Source organism: Vigna umbellata, chromosome 4, assembly GCF_029865625.1.
Source record: "Vigna umbellata cultivar VRB3 chromosome 4, Vumbellata_1.0, whole genome shotgun sequence".
Lineage (NCBI taxonomy): Eukaryota > Viridiplantae > Streptophyta > Magnoliopsida > Fabales > Fabaceae > Vigna > Vigna umbellata.
This window is the reverse complement of record NC_142168.1, coordinates 20934155-20950841: the sequence shown is the minus strand read 5'-3', so window position 1 is coordinate 20950841 and position 16687 is coordinate 20934155. Positions and strand designations below refer to the sequence as shown.

The 16687-nt window shown below is 40.5% G+C and overlaps 1 protein-coding gene across 1 annotated transcript; it reads right to left on the bottom strand.

Annotated features, from left to right (window-relative positions):
- Positions 1–1449: 1449 nt before the first annotated feature.
- LOC148199515 (uncharacterized) lies at positions 1450–8290 on the bottom strand. The gene is made up of 4 exons (XM_088112684.1): positions 8234–8290; positions 7321–8161; positions 5149–7144; positions 1450–4894 (listed from the first exon to the last, which is right to left on the bottom strand). The coding sequence occupies exons 1-4, from the start codon at positions 8288–8290 to the stop codon at positions 1450–1452; spliced, it is 6339 nt and encodes a 2112-aa protein (XP_087968810.1).
- Between the last annotated feature and the right edge of the window lie 8397 nt (positions 8291–16687).

Sequence of the window (16687 nt, the reverse complement as noted above, 5' to 3'; positions counted from 1 at the left end):
CCCTGTAGAATGTGGACGAATGGTTATGAAAAGCAAATGAATAATGATTAACGTTTGTGTGTCCCTCCTTTGGGGAAAAGTGCTATTAACATGTTGTGCTCCCATACTGCCCCAATTTTGCACAATGGAAAAGTGAAAAGATTTGGGTATGAAGGATTCCCCCAAATTGGATGATCTTCGATTGACAGGGAGTTTTTTTTTCTTTTTTTTTTTTTTTTTTTTTTTTTTTTTTTTTTTTTTTTTTTTTTTTTTTTTTTTTTTTTTGAAAATAACATTGAATTGTGTCGTTCACCACATCATTTTGTTTCAAAGTCAAATTCATGAGAAAGATTAGGACCAACAGTCCTCAGTCAGTGTGGACTTTTATTGGCTTGTACCGTGGCTAAAGGTCAAAGGGTTTTGAAAGAAAGGATAATAAAGGCCCAAATAATTGTTTGACGGTTAAAGTCTTTAGACAAGAATCATTTGCAAGGTGTCCCGTCAACTGTCCTTAGGGATTTGAACTTCAAGCATGTTTATCGTCTTTCTTTTTTTCTTTTGGATCATTCTTATCGTTGCCCCTGTTGTGATCCTTTATGATACTTTCCTTTTCATTCATTTTTTTTTCTTTTTCTTTAGATGCTTATGATGTACCCTTTTGAATTGACGTCGACATGCTAATGATTCTTGTATAGGGTGATGAAAACAATTACGAATTTTGGCTCAAAAGGGGTGCAATTGAATGAACTGCTTTTGACGATTGGATAATGAAAAATGGCCACACGTCACTCCGAATCTTGTTTGTCTGACTTTCTCTTGAATTTAAACCTGAAACGAAACTATGTAGTGCTTGGCACATCAACTTCATTTTTCCCCTTTTCTTCTTTTTTTTTTTTTTTTTTTTTTTTTTTTTTATATATATATATCTCCCTAATCAACGGATTATCGATGATATGTAACATGATGAAAACTGCCCCAATATTAGGCATATGGCGAAATCTTTCGTCTTATGGGAAACGAAAAAATTAGGGTTCAAGTAATGTGAATGCAAATGCTTTATCAAGAAAAGAACACCGGTTACACCCAAAACCTTGAATCAGGAAAGGGCTCACCAACGGTATTTTTTCAAAACCCTCTTTTCGAAAATACTATGTCCTTGACAACTTTATTAGCAACAAACTCAACATGTGACCTTCTTTTTCGTTTTCCTTTTTCGACATCCTCCAGGACCGAGCTCACCAACTTGATATACCTGTGATGCTTTTATCAACAAGCGCTTATTTATTTTCATTTTCATTTTCCTTTGACTACTTAACAGCTCAGCGTGACATGCAATATTTCAGATGGAATGCAAACAACCAAAAAATGAATGAATTCGCGTGAACTTCATTTATTAAAAAAACACAGAGTACAATAATCTTTAACGATAATATCAACATCCCCTTAATGGCAACCACTATCACGGAATCATCATGCGTAAAACTTTTTTACTGCATCAGAATTAACTGGCAATGGTAACTCCTCTCCGTCCATTCTTGTGAGAATTAGTGCCCCACCAGAAAATGCTTTCTTCACTACAAATGGCCCTTCATAATTTGGAGTCCATTTGCCTCTATGATCCTTTTGTATGGGTAGGATCTTCTTCAACACCAGCTCACCTTCATGAAATTCTCTTGGATGTACCTTTTTGTCAAATGCCTTCTTCATTCTTCTTTGGTACAATTGTCCATGGCATACCGCTGTTAATCTTTTTTCATCGATGAGATTGAGCTGGTCGAAACGAGCTTGAACCCACTCAGCCTCTTCTAATTGGGTTTCCATTAAAACTCGTAAGGACGGAATTTCCACTTCAAACGGAAGTACTGCTTCCATTCCATATACCAGCGAGAAAGGCGTTGCCCCAGTCGATGTTCGTACCGAAGTGCGATAACCATGTAAAGCAAAAGGAAGCATTTCATGCCAATCCTTATATGTGACCACCATCTTCTGCACAATCTTCTTGATATTTTTGTTAGCAGCCTCTACTGCCCCATTCATCTTTGGACGATAAGGAGAAGAATTAAGATGATGAATTTTGAAATCCTCACATAACTCTGTCATCATCTGGTTATTCAAGTTAGTGGCATTATCGGTGATGATCCTGTCAGGGAGCCCGTATCTGCAAATCAACTCCCTTTTTATGAACTTGGTCACCACCTTTCTAGTCACATTAGCATAAGAAGCAGCCTCAACCCATTTGGTGAAGTAGTCGATTGCGACTAATATGAAACGATGTCCATTTGACGCCTTTGGCTCTATAGCTCCGATGACATCTATTCCCCACATCGAAAAGGGCCATGGCGCAGACAACACGTTCAAGGTCGATGGTGGCATATTGATACTATTTGCGTACATCTGGCATTTCTCACACTTTCTCACATGTGTACAACAATCATTTTCCATAGTCAACCAAAAATATCCCGCTCTCAGTATCTTCCTGGCCATTGAGTGTCCATTCATGTGCGTGCCAAATGTACCCTCGTGCACTTCTTTTAGTATCAGCTCGGCTTCTTTTGCATCTACGCATCTAAGGAGAACCATGTCATGATTCCTCTTATATAAAATATCCCCACTCAAAATGAAGCTGCCAGCCAACCTCCTTAACGCCCTTTTATCGTTTTCGGATGCCTTCTCTGGATATTCTCGAGTCTTAAGATAATGCTTGATATCAAAGTACCAAGGTTTACCATCTACTTCCTCTTCAATGAAATGACAATATGCTGGCTCAGTATGACTCTTCATTTCAATCATTGGCAATTCTGCATCTTGATCAACTTCAAACATCGACGACAAGGTAGCCAACGCGTCTGCTAATTGATTATCTTCTCGCGGTATATGATTAAACGTGATGGAATCGAAATATTCAATTAATCCCCTGATGTAAGCTTGGTATGGAATTAATTTAGTATCCCTAGTCTCCCATTCTCCCTTCAATTGATGGATAACCAAAGCTGAATCTCCGTATACATCCAGAATTTTTGCTTTAGACTCTATTGCTGCTCGAATACCCATAGCACAGGCTTCATATTCTGTGATATTATTTGTGCAATTAAAACACAACCTTGCCGTCATTGGAATGTATTGATTCTCAGGAGAGATGAGCACTGCCCCTATTCCATGCCCCATTACATTTGATGCTCCATCGAATAATACTGTCCAGGCTTTTTCATTTTCATCCTCTCTGTTCTCAGCAAATAAAGCCATGATATCTTCATCAGGAAACTCAGGTTGCATTGGCTGATAGTCATTAATGGGTTGATGGGCTAAAAATTCTGCTAAAGCGCTACCCTTGATAGATTTCTGAGTAACATATACAATGTCGTACTCCGATAGTAGCATCTGCCATCGGGCTATTCTTCCAGTGAGAGCGGGCTTTTCGAAAATATACTTGATAGGATCCATTTTAGATATCAACCAAGTGGAGTGACTCAACATGTATTGCCTTAAACGATGAGCAGCCCACGCCAGTGCACAACAAGTTCGCTCCAACGACGAATATCGTTGTTCGCAATCTGTGAATCTCTTGCTCAAGTAATATATGGCATGCTCTCTTTTCCCGTCTTCATCATGCTGACCCAATACACAACCCATTGAATTATCCAATACGGTCAAATACAAAATGAGCGGTCTTCCTGGCATAGGTGGACGTAATACTGGAGGGTCCTGCAGGTATTGTTTAATCTTTTCGAAAGCAACTTGACAATCTTCATTCCAGACTACAGCCTGATTTTTCCGTAGCAACTTGAACATTGGTTCACAAGTAGCAGTTAATTGAGAGATGAACCTAGCAATGTAGTTCAATCTTCCCAGAAAACCTCGAACTTCCTTTTCTGTTCTGGGCGCAGACATTTCCGTTATCGCTCTTACTTTGTCAGGATCGACTTCTATCCCTCTTTGACTGACAATAAAGCCCAACAATTTTCCAGACTTTACTCCAAACGTGCATTTGGCAGGATTCAACCTGAGTTTGTACTTTCTCAGTCTCTCAAATAATTTCCTTAGATTGAAAATATGCTCTTCTTCTGATTCCGACTTTGCAATCATGTCATCCACATAGACTTCAATTTCCTTATGCATCATATCATGAAAGAGCGTCACCATTGCCCTTTGGTACGTTGCCCCAGCATTCTTGAGTCCGAAAGACATCACCTTATAACAGAATGTTCCCCATAACGTGATAAAGGTCGTTTTTTCCATATCTTCTGGTGCCATTTTAATTTGATTATATCCCGAGAATCCGTCCATGAACGAAAACAACGAAAATTTGGCCGTATTATCAACTAGAGTATCGATGTGTGGTAATGGGAAGTTATCTTTCGGACTTGCACGATTCAAATCACGATAGTCAACACACATTCGAACTTTCCCATCCTTCTTAGGCACTGGTACAACATTCGCTACCCATTGTGGGTATCTTGCTACAGCCAAAAATCCTGCGTCAAATTGCTTTTGGACCTCTTCTTTAATTTTTAGGGACATTTCCGGCTTCATTCTTCTCAGTTTTTGTTTGACTGGAGGGCATTCCGGCTTGAGGGGGAGCGTATGCTGCACAATATCGGTATCTAGACCCGGCATGTCATTGTAAGACCACGCGAACACATCTTTAAATTCCTTCAACAGGACACGCAATCTTTCCCTCACTTCCGTTTTCATACTAGTACCGATTTTCACCTCCCTTATCTCATCCTTCTCTCCCAAGTTGAGTATTTCAATCTCCTCCTGATGGGGTTTTATCTCCTTAGATTCTTGTTCCACTAATCTCAACAATTCTGGAGAGGGTTCCACATCATCTTCGAAATCATCTTCCGTATTATTGATAGGGTGCTCAAAATTAGGAACATTGATATCGTTATTTTCACAACAATCATTGTCACATCTGCATCATTTAAATTTATGAAAAAGTATAAATAAATAAGATAAACAAAGAAAAATGCCAAATGATGATGAAATGCAACTTTATTGTCACGCTGAGTGAAAAGTAAAAAGAATCAATCCACAAAACTTTAGTTCTAAGGCCCCAATCGAGACTATAAGCTTAATTAAAACTATTACATTTTGTTCACATTAAGCATCACAGGTAAATCCAGTGTTTCCCAATTGTTGAGTTGAGTATCAGGGGAGCAAGCCCACACAAAGTTCAAACTTTGAGGCCTTTCTTCATCTTCCACAGCTGCTATCTGGTCAGTGTTGATCCACCCAGCACTGCGGAAGCTTTCTTTGATGTCAACAATGTGAATTTTGCTCTCTCTGGGCCCTCGTCCTTCTGCACGGGCCAAACTGCGCTCTTTTCTTTCTTCAATCATCCTTTTCCTATCCTCCTTGGTAGGTTTATACCCCAAGCCATATCTGTTCTTGTTTTCAACGATCTCTAGAGGGAATGCACGCCCTTGTCGATATTTGCCCAAACCTTCCCCATATACATAGCCCTCTTTTAGCATAATCTTAGCCATCATAATAGAAGCACATGATAGACGAGGATTTATTGGAAACGGTTCCACACAAGTATTTCCCACGATTTCCAACGATTGGAAGGCTGTCTCGAGAGCTTCTTCAGCCGCCTCGATGTAGCGTGTGGATGAGGGCCCACTCACAAGAAGATCTTCTTCTCCTGATACTATCACCAGCTTATCTCCCATCACATACTTCAGCTTCTGGTGTAGTGTAGAAGGTACAACTCCAGCCGAATGGATCCATGGGCGCCCCAGCAGACAACTATAAGCTGGCAGAATATCCATAACTTGAAAGGTTATTTGAAAGACACTCGGGCCAACTTGTATTGGTAATTCCACCTCTCCCATCACTTCTCGTTTACTACCATCAAACGCCCTCACAATCATTGAACTAGGCCTCATATGCATTCCTTCGCAAGGTAGCTTTTCTAGAGTTGCTTTCGGCATGACATTCAAGGAGGACCCATTGTCCACTAAAACACGCGCAATAACATGATCTAGGCATTTCACAGAGACGTGAAGAGCCTTGTTATGCCCTCTTCCCTCAGCTGGTATCTCTTCATCCGTAAAAGTGAGATAATTATTAGCAACAATATTGCCAACAATACCTTCGAATTTATTCAACGAAATACCTTGCTCCACGTGAGCCTCACTGAGTATCTTCATTAGCAACTTTCTGTGTGATGCCGAATGCATGAGCAGGTCCAACAAGGATATACGAGCAGGCATACGGTTTAACTGCTCCACCACCTTATACTCACTTTGTTGTATGAATTTTAAAAATTCACAAGCCTCCTCTTCAGAAACTTCTCTCCTCTCTTCCTTGTCGGGGATCTCCTCTGTCTGTGCACCCTTCCCCTTTAAGAATTCTTTTGCTTTCACGGCCATCGTTGTTTCTTTATCATTAACTCTTTCTCGTGCCAACTCTGGGGATGTGAAAATTCGACCACTCCTAGTCATTCCACCTATCCCCGATATGTTTTTGACAGCCGGGTCAACGCTTTGTTCTTCGCTTGACGTATGCGTCCCATATCTCCATGGGACGGCTTTTTCGTTCCTGTAAGGAAAAGGAGCTGGTACACGGATAACAACGGGCGACCTTCCTTGAGTTGGTGGGATAGAAGTAGTCTTAGTGAAACGAATCACTAATGGCTCTGGTAAAATCATACCGGATTCATCACCAGTCTGTGCAAATACCTCTCCCTCCTCATTCTTGTAACATACCTGCATCAGACCACGATCTAGCAGGTCTTGCAAAATTTCTTCAAACTCCACACACTCCTCAATAGAGTGCTCCGTATCTGGGTGGAATGCGCATGCCCTACCCTCATCATAATCACCCTTCAGGATACCCACTTTCAGCAATGCTTCCAAAATAAACCTCCTAGAGCTCTTGACTTCTTTCACATTTCTCACCAGCTCATGTTCTTTCACTTCGACAGCATTCGTCGAAGCACTTCCATGCCCCGTTAAAGGATTGGCCTCGATACTAGGCTTATCCTCTTGGAATTTTAACCACCCAGAATCAATTAGAGTCTGCACTTTATGCTTGAAAGCAAGACACCTCTCAGTGGAATGACCAGCGGCCCCTCCATGATAGCTACACTTTGCCTCTGCATCATAGCCTCTTGGGTACGGAGGCTGCAAAGGTCTCAGGGGACAAACAACAACCAGACCTTGCTTGATAAGATGAGGCAATAATTCCGTATAAGTTGTAGGAATTGGGGTAAAGTTAACATAATTTCTCTCTTGGTTCCTTCTTGGATAAGTATTTGGACCCGCATTTACATTGGAACCTACATTTGCCCCTCCCCTCCAATCATTCGTCGGGTTGTGTGGTGGTTGATAGTACCCTGGTTGTTGTTGAGGCCTAATTGGTGACCAAATGACACGTTAGCTGCATGTGGATGTTGACCCCAGTATGGTCGATAATTATGAGTGGGAGCCTGACCTCTCCACACCGGGGTTGCAGATGTTGCATGCACATCTCCTTCTTTTCTTTTTCCTGAGTTGAAATTGGGTTTTTTAGAATTTGCAACCGCCGACGAGCCATATGCAATCTTCCCATTTTTCAACCCGATCTCTATCCGCTCGCCTATCACAATGATATCGGCAAAATTTGAAGATACATTTCCCACCATGTGTTCATAAAATGGTGGTTGGAGCGTATTTACAAACATTGCCACCATTTCTCTATCATACAAAGGTGGCTCGACTTGTGCAGCCAATTCCCTCCACCGCTGAGCATACTCCTTAAAACTTTCGTTGTCTTTCTTCGACATGTTTTGCAGCTGTAAACGATCTGGCGCCACATGTGTATTGTATATATACTGCTTCACAAAAGCATCAGCCAAGTCCGCCCAACAACGAATTCGAGTCGGCTCCAAATGGGTATACCAATTTAACGCCACTCCAGCCAAACTATCTTGAAAAACATGGATGAGCAGCTGCTCATCATAAGCATATGCAGCCATCTTTCTGCAAAACATGGTCAGATGGCTCTTTGGGCATGTATTTCCCTTATACTTTTCAAAATCTGGCGCTTTGAACTTATGTGGTATTTTGACGCCAGGAACCAAGCTCAATCTAGAAATATCCCCAAATCCATAATTTTCATACCCCTCAACAGCCCTCAACCTTGCCTCTAGGCTCTCCAGTTTATCCTTTGCCCCATCAACATTACTAGTTACCCCCTGAAAAGAAGTATATGGCGCAGCCCTTGTAGAAAAGCCCTCTCCGGTAATCACAGGTGGCACCGGGGTTACTCGTATTCCATCAGTCATGCTTGCATACACCCCTTCATTTGCCATAGGTGCAGACATTACAACAGGCCCCTGAGTACTGATGGGCGGTAGGTTAGCAGTGGTAGGGAAAGAGAATGAAGTCTGCTCCCCTTCTGTGTATTCTCCCACAGGTGGGGTGTAACCTGGAGGCAGTCCATACATTGGGAATGAAACGGATTGGCTCCCAGCATTAAACATCGGAGGGTAATATTGAGCACTTCCCTCAACTTGCGCAGACGTCGCCCCTCCCGTAGTCTTCAGGGCCTCGAGAGCCGCCAAAATCTGGGCCATTTGATCCTTCAACTGGCTGACATCGGCCTTAATAGATTCGTGTGACTGCTCCCAATTCTCCATGACCTTCGAATTAGCTCTGGTCCTGTACGGATGTCTTGGAAAACTTGCCGTTGTTCTCTCACTTGTACTGCTTATTTTTTATTAAATTAAATTAGATAAGGATGAAAAATGCAAAAAGAAAACATGATGCATGCTAATGATAAGTGGAAATCACAGGATAACGATGACAATACGGATGGAAAATTAACACAAGCCGATACCAAACAAACATCCCCTATCTTTCATTTCAAGAAAATTTGATCCATTACATCGTCTAAGGAACAAAATACATAATTCCGATGTACATCAATCCCGCGCCCGGGCAATGAAAGATTTCATCTCTCCCACCAACCATTTACAATGATTAATAAACAATTCTATTTCCGCTGGTGAGTTACAAAAATGAGTGCTTGCTTCAGCATTCGACACCATCCTGGGGATGTCTTCAATTGCCCCGTTTGCCAAAGCAGCCAACTGAGAGAATCTTTCCTTCCAGTGTTTTACAGCCATTTCTTGCTCTGCGATGTGCTCTTCCATTTGCTTTATCAAGGCCTGATGTCTTTCTTCAAATTCTATCGACCTCCATCGCTCCTCCTGTTCTTCGATATATTCCTCCATTTGTCTTATCAGAGTTCGATGCTCTTTTTCTGCTTCTGTTAGCTTCCAACGCTCCCGATTCACATCCGCCTCAAACGACATGGCCATCTCTTTCATTTCATGCCCCGCTTTTTCTATCTGAATCTGCGCTTCTCTTAATCTCTTCAGGGCTTCTCGCTTATCTCTTTTGGCTTCTTCGTAAAGGTGCTTCCACTCCTTTCCCTCTTCTAAAGCCACCTTCTTCTCATTTACCCTCATGGATAATTCCTTACTCGCAGCCGCTAGATCCTGTTTCACTCGAAATGTGTAATCCCTCTCAGCTTTCTGGCTTTTGACAATGTTTTCATAAGCCCGCGACTTTTCTTCATTATCATTTTTCATATCCACAAGATCATTACGCGCCCTTTGTAGTTCGTTTTCCAACCTAGCATTTTTCAACTTCAATTTCTCCATCTCAGCTTTTAATTGTAGTACCTCTTCACTTTCTGGAGCTTGGGATGGTCCTTCACTAGCTGATTGATCCTTGATTGGCTTGAAAGGCAGCTTGACTACTTTCACTCTCTCCAGAATCCATGTATGGTAACTAATCCTGCTATCCACTACTCCATCCCTCAAGTCTTTCTCTGCTCGAACAACATTTTCCCAGGCATTTTTAACCTTTCTTAGCAATTCGATGAAATGCCCGTCTTCGTAATAAATGAATAGGGTAGCAAGGTAATCTGATGAAGGTGCCCCTTTCATGGGATGTCCAAATTGTCTTTGCACCAAAAGGGGATTGTAATTTATACAGTACCGGGCACCTACGAGAGGCACATTAGGAAAACTACCACAATGCTGGATAGCCAGTTTATTTCCAAGCCAAGGAAGGCGCCATTTTATACTTCTTTCACTCAAGCCAGCAAGGAATCGGGCCCAATCATTTCCTCCTTTACCTTTAAGTCCTTGGTGTGACAAAGTCTCCGATAGACTCTTGACATTGACCATCTCCTTAAACACGCGAGTTGTCATCCATGTATACAACGCCGGTAAGCAACAAAGAATCTTCTTTCCCTTTCTCTCATGGCAAAAACTTAAAGTCCCATAAACATCCGCAAGAACTGCTGTTACAGGATTCTCTGATCTAGTTTTACTCGCCACGAAGACATCTATCGCGGAATCATCCACGAATTCTTCTATTTTGGGAAACAAGACGATGCCATATATGGTGAGGGCTAATACATCCATGAAAGTTTCCCAATCCTCTTTATCAGCCAGATGATGTAAATACTGCTCTAGATATCCCTGTGATAACCCATGCACTTGATTCCTCATCATCATCCTGTCCTCAAGCTCCTTGGGATGTAATTTCATGATGGCCGCAATAGTGGGTATGGAGGCATGATGCTCTAAATGTTGGTAGGGAGTGGCGCCCTCCAGTGGCAAACCCAAGATATGCTCGAACTCCTCTATGGTTGGTGCCAACTGAAAGTCTTGAAAGGTGAAACATCGAAGCGGAGAATCATAATATTGTGCCAAGGCTGTGATAGCGGATATTTGTACTTCAACCTCCATTAAATTCAACAAATTTCCATATCTTCTCTGAAAAGTTTCTCTTTTTATAGTCTTCAGCCTTTTGCCCAAATCTATCAGCCCAGTCAAGTTTCCAACGTGGGTCCTTAGACTATACTTTTTTCTTAAATCGGAAGAGTCGGGGTGCCGTGTAGCATCGGATCTTGTGTTAACATCCATCTCGTATGAAGTCAAATAGGTACCTGTGATTTCCTTTTAACATGTTACTAAATGATGTATGAATATGATGCATGATAATAAAACAACATGATGAAACAAAGCACATTCACGGTATGAAAAGTAATATCACAAAAAATGAACATCGTGAGGGTTACAGAAGTACATATTCCTCCCATTGTGCCCTATCAAAGGTTCACTGCTTGGAGTTCAAGGTCAAGTATATGCAATCTCACAAGGATGATTCCCTAAACCTAAAGGTCAAAGGTCACTAGAGCTATGGCCCCCTTCATAGCATCTCCACAACAGTCGAGTAATCAACTAGGTGTGGAAACACATATGAAGAGAACAGACTCTAGCTGGAGTTCTCACGATAGCCAAACAGGAAGTACATCCCAGAGTGACACCGCTACACAACTCCTCTAATTCTAAGCTACGCTCAGACCCGGGTATAGGGCCCCACTCATGATATGCTGAAAGTGTGTGTGTGAAGGGAGGAAATTATGCACACCCAAACCCTCACCTGCAAAACAACCAGAAAACCCCAGGCAGGTATAAACATATTGTCTACCCTAGGGTTCAATATCCAACAGTTATTGCAGTTATTCCAAATATCAAGCACAAATAGAGAAAAGGGAAAGAAAAACACATAAGCAAAACCACATCAAATTCGCGCATTTAATTAAATGGCTCGACTCTCTAACAGTCCCCAGTGGAGTCGCCATCTGTCGCAACCGGAATCGCGACGGGACGACGATCCAAAAAGAAACGGTTTCAGAAAAGAGATTTGGAGTCGCCACCATAGTTTATTTTGGAAAACTACGGAAAAACCATAAAATGATAAGACACAGTCCGCGAAAACCAGATTCTGGGTTCGGGAGTCGGTTACGTGTAGGGAAGGTATTAGCACCCTACAACGCCTGCCCCTAAGGCAGTACCTTTAACTAAATACGCGAATTTGATGTGGTTTTCAAAATGTTTAACTATCCCTAAAATAAAATTATAAATAAACAAAATATATATTTTTTAGTTTTTTGGGCCCGACAAGGATTGACCTTGCTCCTACGTATTCTCATTCAAAATGAGAAATCAGGGTTACGTAGTTCTAGCTGAAAGATTACTTGTAGCTGGGAATATTTTAGTATTTTTAATAAAGAAGGAAAAGGTTTTCTAGCACAAGGCCTACGCGAGCGGTCGCACGTGTGCTTAAACCTTTTCAAATATTTTTATTTGATTTTGAACTTTTGTAAAAGGAAAAGGTTTTTTAGCACAAGGCCTACGCGAGCGGTCGCACGTGTGCTTAAAACCTTTTCAAAATATTTTTATTTGATTTTTAACTTTTGTAAAAGGAAAAGGTTTTTTAGCATAAGGCCTACGCGAGCGGTCGCACGTGTGCTTAAAACCTTTTCAAAATATATTTATTTGATTTTTAACTTTTGTAAAAGAAAAGGAAAAGATTTTCAGCACAAGGCCTACGCGAGCGGTCGCACGTGTGCTTAAACCTTTTCAAAATATTTTTATTTAATTTTTTAACTTTTGTAAAAGAAAAGGAAAAGATTTTCAGCATAAGGCCTACGCGAGCGGTCGCACGTGTGCTTAAACCTTTTCAAAATATTTTTATTTAATTTTTTAACTTTTGTAAAAGAAAAGGAAAAGATTTTCAGCACAAGGCCTACGCGAGCGGTCGCACGTGTGCTTAAACCTTTTCAAAATATTTTTATTTAATTTTTTAACTTTTGTAAAAGAAAAGGAAAAGATTTTCAGCACAAGGCCTACGCGAGCGGTCGCACGTGTGCTTAAACCTTTTCAAAATATTTTTATTTAATTTTTTTAACTTTTGTAAAAGAAAAGGAAAAGATTTTCAGCACAAGGCCTACGCGAGCGGTCGCACGTGTGCTTAAACCTTTTCAAAATATTTTTATTTAATTTTTTAACTTTTGTAAAAGAAAAGGAAAAGATTTTCAGCACAAGGCCTACGCGAGCGGTCGCACGTGTGCTTAAACCTTTTCAAAATATTTTTATTTAATTTTTTAACTTTTGTAAAAGAAAAGGAAAAGATTTTCAGCACAAGGCCTACGCGAGCGGTCGCACGTGTGCTTAAACCTTTTCAAAATATTTTTATTTAATTTTTTTAACTTTTGTAAAAGAAAAGGAAAAGATTTTCAGCACAAGGCCTACGCGAGCGGTCGCACGTGTGCTTTAACCTTTAAAACTTTTCTTGTAAATTTATTTATTTATGTATTTGAAATAAATGGATATTTAAAAGAAATAAATAAAATAAGGTAACGAACGCTCTTGAGATAACGAGCGCTCGTTCGTTCGGAAACGAACGCTCGTTCGTTCAGATAACGAGCGTTCTTCATGGAGAGGGCTGAACGAACGGTCAAGAAGGCTTGGTTAACGAGCGTTCGCTCGTTTGGATAACGAACGTTCGCTCGTTTGGATAACGAGCGTTCGCTCGTTTGGATAACGAGCGTTCGCTGGTGAGAAGGTTCAAAGATAACGAGCGTTCGCTCGTTTGTATAACGAGCGTTCGCTTGTTTGGATAAGGAGCGCTCGTTTCGAGCGCTCGTTCATTTGGGGGTTCGGACGAACGGTCAAAAAAGCATAATATTGACGAGCGTTCACTCGTTTGGATAAGAGCGCTCATTTCGAGCGCTCGTTCATTTGGGGTAACCAACGCTCGTTCGTTCACTCTTGGGCTTGGCCCATATGGCAGTTTCTAACCTAGAATTTTCCTAGGGGTTCAGCCTTCCCATTCTCATTCACTCATTCACGCTGTTCTTCTCAGATGAGACCAACGCCTCCTTCTCTCTGATCAAAAGGGTTCACTCTATCACTCAACGGCCACGTCTTCTTCCAATTGACCACCACGGACCAGATTAGCCACTGCAACGAAAATGGCCACTGTATCATTGCCTTCAGCTACCACGCCATCATCTTTCTCGATCTAGCCACTGCACCACGCCACACCACACCGCGCCACTGCTTCCTTGCTCTTATCTGTTCTCTCCGACACCGGCAACCCAGGGAAGGGTTCGTCTCCACCAGTTCAAACACACGGGCTGCCGCTTCTTCGTCGAGCTCTCCGCTTTTCACTACCGAGACCGTTCTCCGTTTTCCGATTGTGTAATGGATTTTGGATTTTGGTTTGTTGAGATTGGCCGTGAGCGAGGGCGTTGTGAGAGTTAGGACAAAGAGAGGAAACGTGGGGAAGCAAAGAATAAATGGAAGGGGAGGTTGGTGATAAGGGAACCCAGGATATTCAGAGGGAAAACATTCATGATGGAAAAGAATAGCAGAAGCAGTTATGCAGTGAGCATTCACGATGGGTTTGGGTGCACAGATGAACCAGAAACTTACCTGCTGCTATGGCTGCCGCTATCGTCCGCTACGTAGCCGGTGACCTCTTCTTGCCCTTCTCCTTCTCTGCTGGTGCTGGTGTCAATGATAGCTCCGGATGATGATTCCCTGCGTACTCTTTCTCCCTTTTTTTCTCTCTCTCTCCCCTCCCAATCAAATCCTCTGCCCCCCCAAAATCTTTGGAAAATATTCTTTTCTAACAACCCCGGTTCCCCTCCTTCAGACACGTCTCCCCTAGCATTTTTCACGTTTTTTTTCCTTTTTTCTATTTTTTTTACTTTTCCAATTTTATTTTATTTATTATTTTTATTTTTAATTTTAATTTTAATTTTCAATTTTTTTTAACTATTTTGATTAATTAACTTTATTAAAACAAATTGAAAATAAGAAATAAAATAGAAATTGAATTAAAAGCAAATATCTAGATACATAAAAAAAAAAAAATAAAATAAAATAAAATAAAATAAAATAAAAAAGGTAAAATAAAAACACATTTTTTCAACCCGGACAAAATTGGGTGTTGACAACATGATTTAGGATTTTCTCCCCTTAAATGAATACATGTGAAATATATTTAACCCCTGTTGGTATTCAATCGATTCGATCTTAGTCGTAATCGACTTCTTGCTTTCTGCAAGTTGATTTTCCACATCATCTCTGTCAGCAATTGATGTTCCTGCAAAACCTTTCATGGTCTTTCTAGATCAAGCATTTTAGAATCAATATAGTACAAGAATTATCACAAATAGTATATGAGTATGCAAATGTATGAATGTAACAGTAAGCAATACTTCATTTGCATACAATCATTGTGTAATCGATTTAAGTACTATTTTATACTACTATCATTCAGAATTCCCAATTCATTTCGAGTAGTATAAAATCTTTCCTTATTCAGTGGTTTTGTGAAAATATTTGCCGATTGATGTAAGGTGTCTACATATTCGACCTTAATTTCTCCTTTGAGAATGTGATCTCGTATGAAGTGATGCCTTATCTCAATGTGCTTAGTTTTAGAGTGAAGAACAAGATTTTTAGTCAGATTTATTGCACTTGTATTATCACATTTTAAAGGAATATGATCCAATGATATGCCATAGTCCTCTAGTTGACTTTTGATCCAAAGAGACCGAGCACAACAACTTCCAACTGCTATATACTCTGCTTCTGTGGTGGACAATGCCACACAAGCTTTTTTCTTTGAATACCAAGAAACTAGTGAACATCCTAGTAGATGACATGTGCCACTAGTGCTCTTTCTATCTAGCTAGTAGCCACCAAAGTCAGAATCACTATAACCTTCAAGAAAATATTTGAACCACTGGGATACCACAGTCCAAGAGTCTTGATTCCTTTTAAATATTTCAAAATTCTTTTTACAGTAGTTAAATGTGATTCTTTTGGGGAGGACTGAAATCTAGCATAGAGACAGACACTATGCATGATGTCTGGTCTACTAGCTGTTAAGTACAATAGAGATCCAATCATACCTCTATACATTTTCTAATCAATTTCTTTGCCAGTTTCATCAAGGTCAATGTCAAGATAGCAGTTTTTTGCCATAGGAGTTGCAGCTTCTTTACAGTCCAACATTTTGTATTTGTTTAACAAATCAATGCAATACATGGATTGATGAATAAAGATGCCATTTTTGGCCTGCTTGACTTGGAGTCCTAGAAAATATGAGAGTTCTCCCATCATAGACATCTCGAACTCTTCCTGCATAGTCTTAGAAAAATCTTTGCACAATCCAAAGATGATATCATCCACATAAATTTGAACATATAATCTGTCTTTATTTGAGTTCTTAATGAAGAGAGTTGGATAAACTTTATCCCTTGAAAATCCCTTCTTTAACAGAAACTCACTTAAGCGTTCATACCACGACCTTGGTGCTGTTTTAACCCATACAGAGCCTTTTTGAGTTTGAAGACATAATCTGGATGCTCATAGTCTTGGAATCCTGGTGGTTGTTCCACACAGACTTCTTCCTTAATATAGCCATTCAAGAACACACTCTTGACATCCATTTGGTACAGTTTAAACTTCATTACAAAGGCAACAACAAGCAGTATTCTTATTGCTTCCAGTCTAGCTATTAGTGCATACGTTTCATCATAATCAATTCCTTCTTCTTGACTAAAGCTTTTAGCAACTCACCTTGTCTTGTTCTTTATGATTTCCCCTAAATCATCCATCTTGTTCCTAAAGACCCATTTTGTGCCTATAACTTGTAACTTTTCAGTTCTTGGAACCAACTCTCATACATTGTTCCTCTTAAACTGATTTAATTCCTCTTGCATGGCCATCATCCAATTTTCATTCGCAATAGCAACTTCAATATTTTTGGGCTCAATTTTAGAAACAAAAGCTACATTTATGCAGAATTGATTAAGTTGTCGCCTTGTGGAAACTCCT

Bases quoted from the DNA above. Each gene is read 5' to 3' on its own strand.
- LOC148199515 (XM_088112684.1), bottom strand. From the start codon at position 8,290: ATGTCTGCACCTATGGCAAATGAAGGGGTGTATGCAAGCATGACTGAT. The intron at 8,162-8,233 runs GTAACCCCGGTG...ACTTCTTTTCAG, and splicing joins GCATGACTGATGGAATACGA to GGGGTAACTAGTAATGTTGA. The intron at 4,895-5,148 runs GTGGGCTTGCTC...TAAATGATGCAG, and splicing joins CCTCAAAGTTTGAACTTTGT to ATGTGACAATGATTGTTGTG.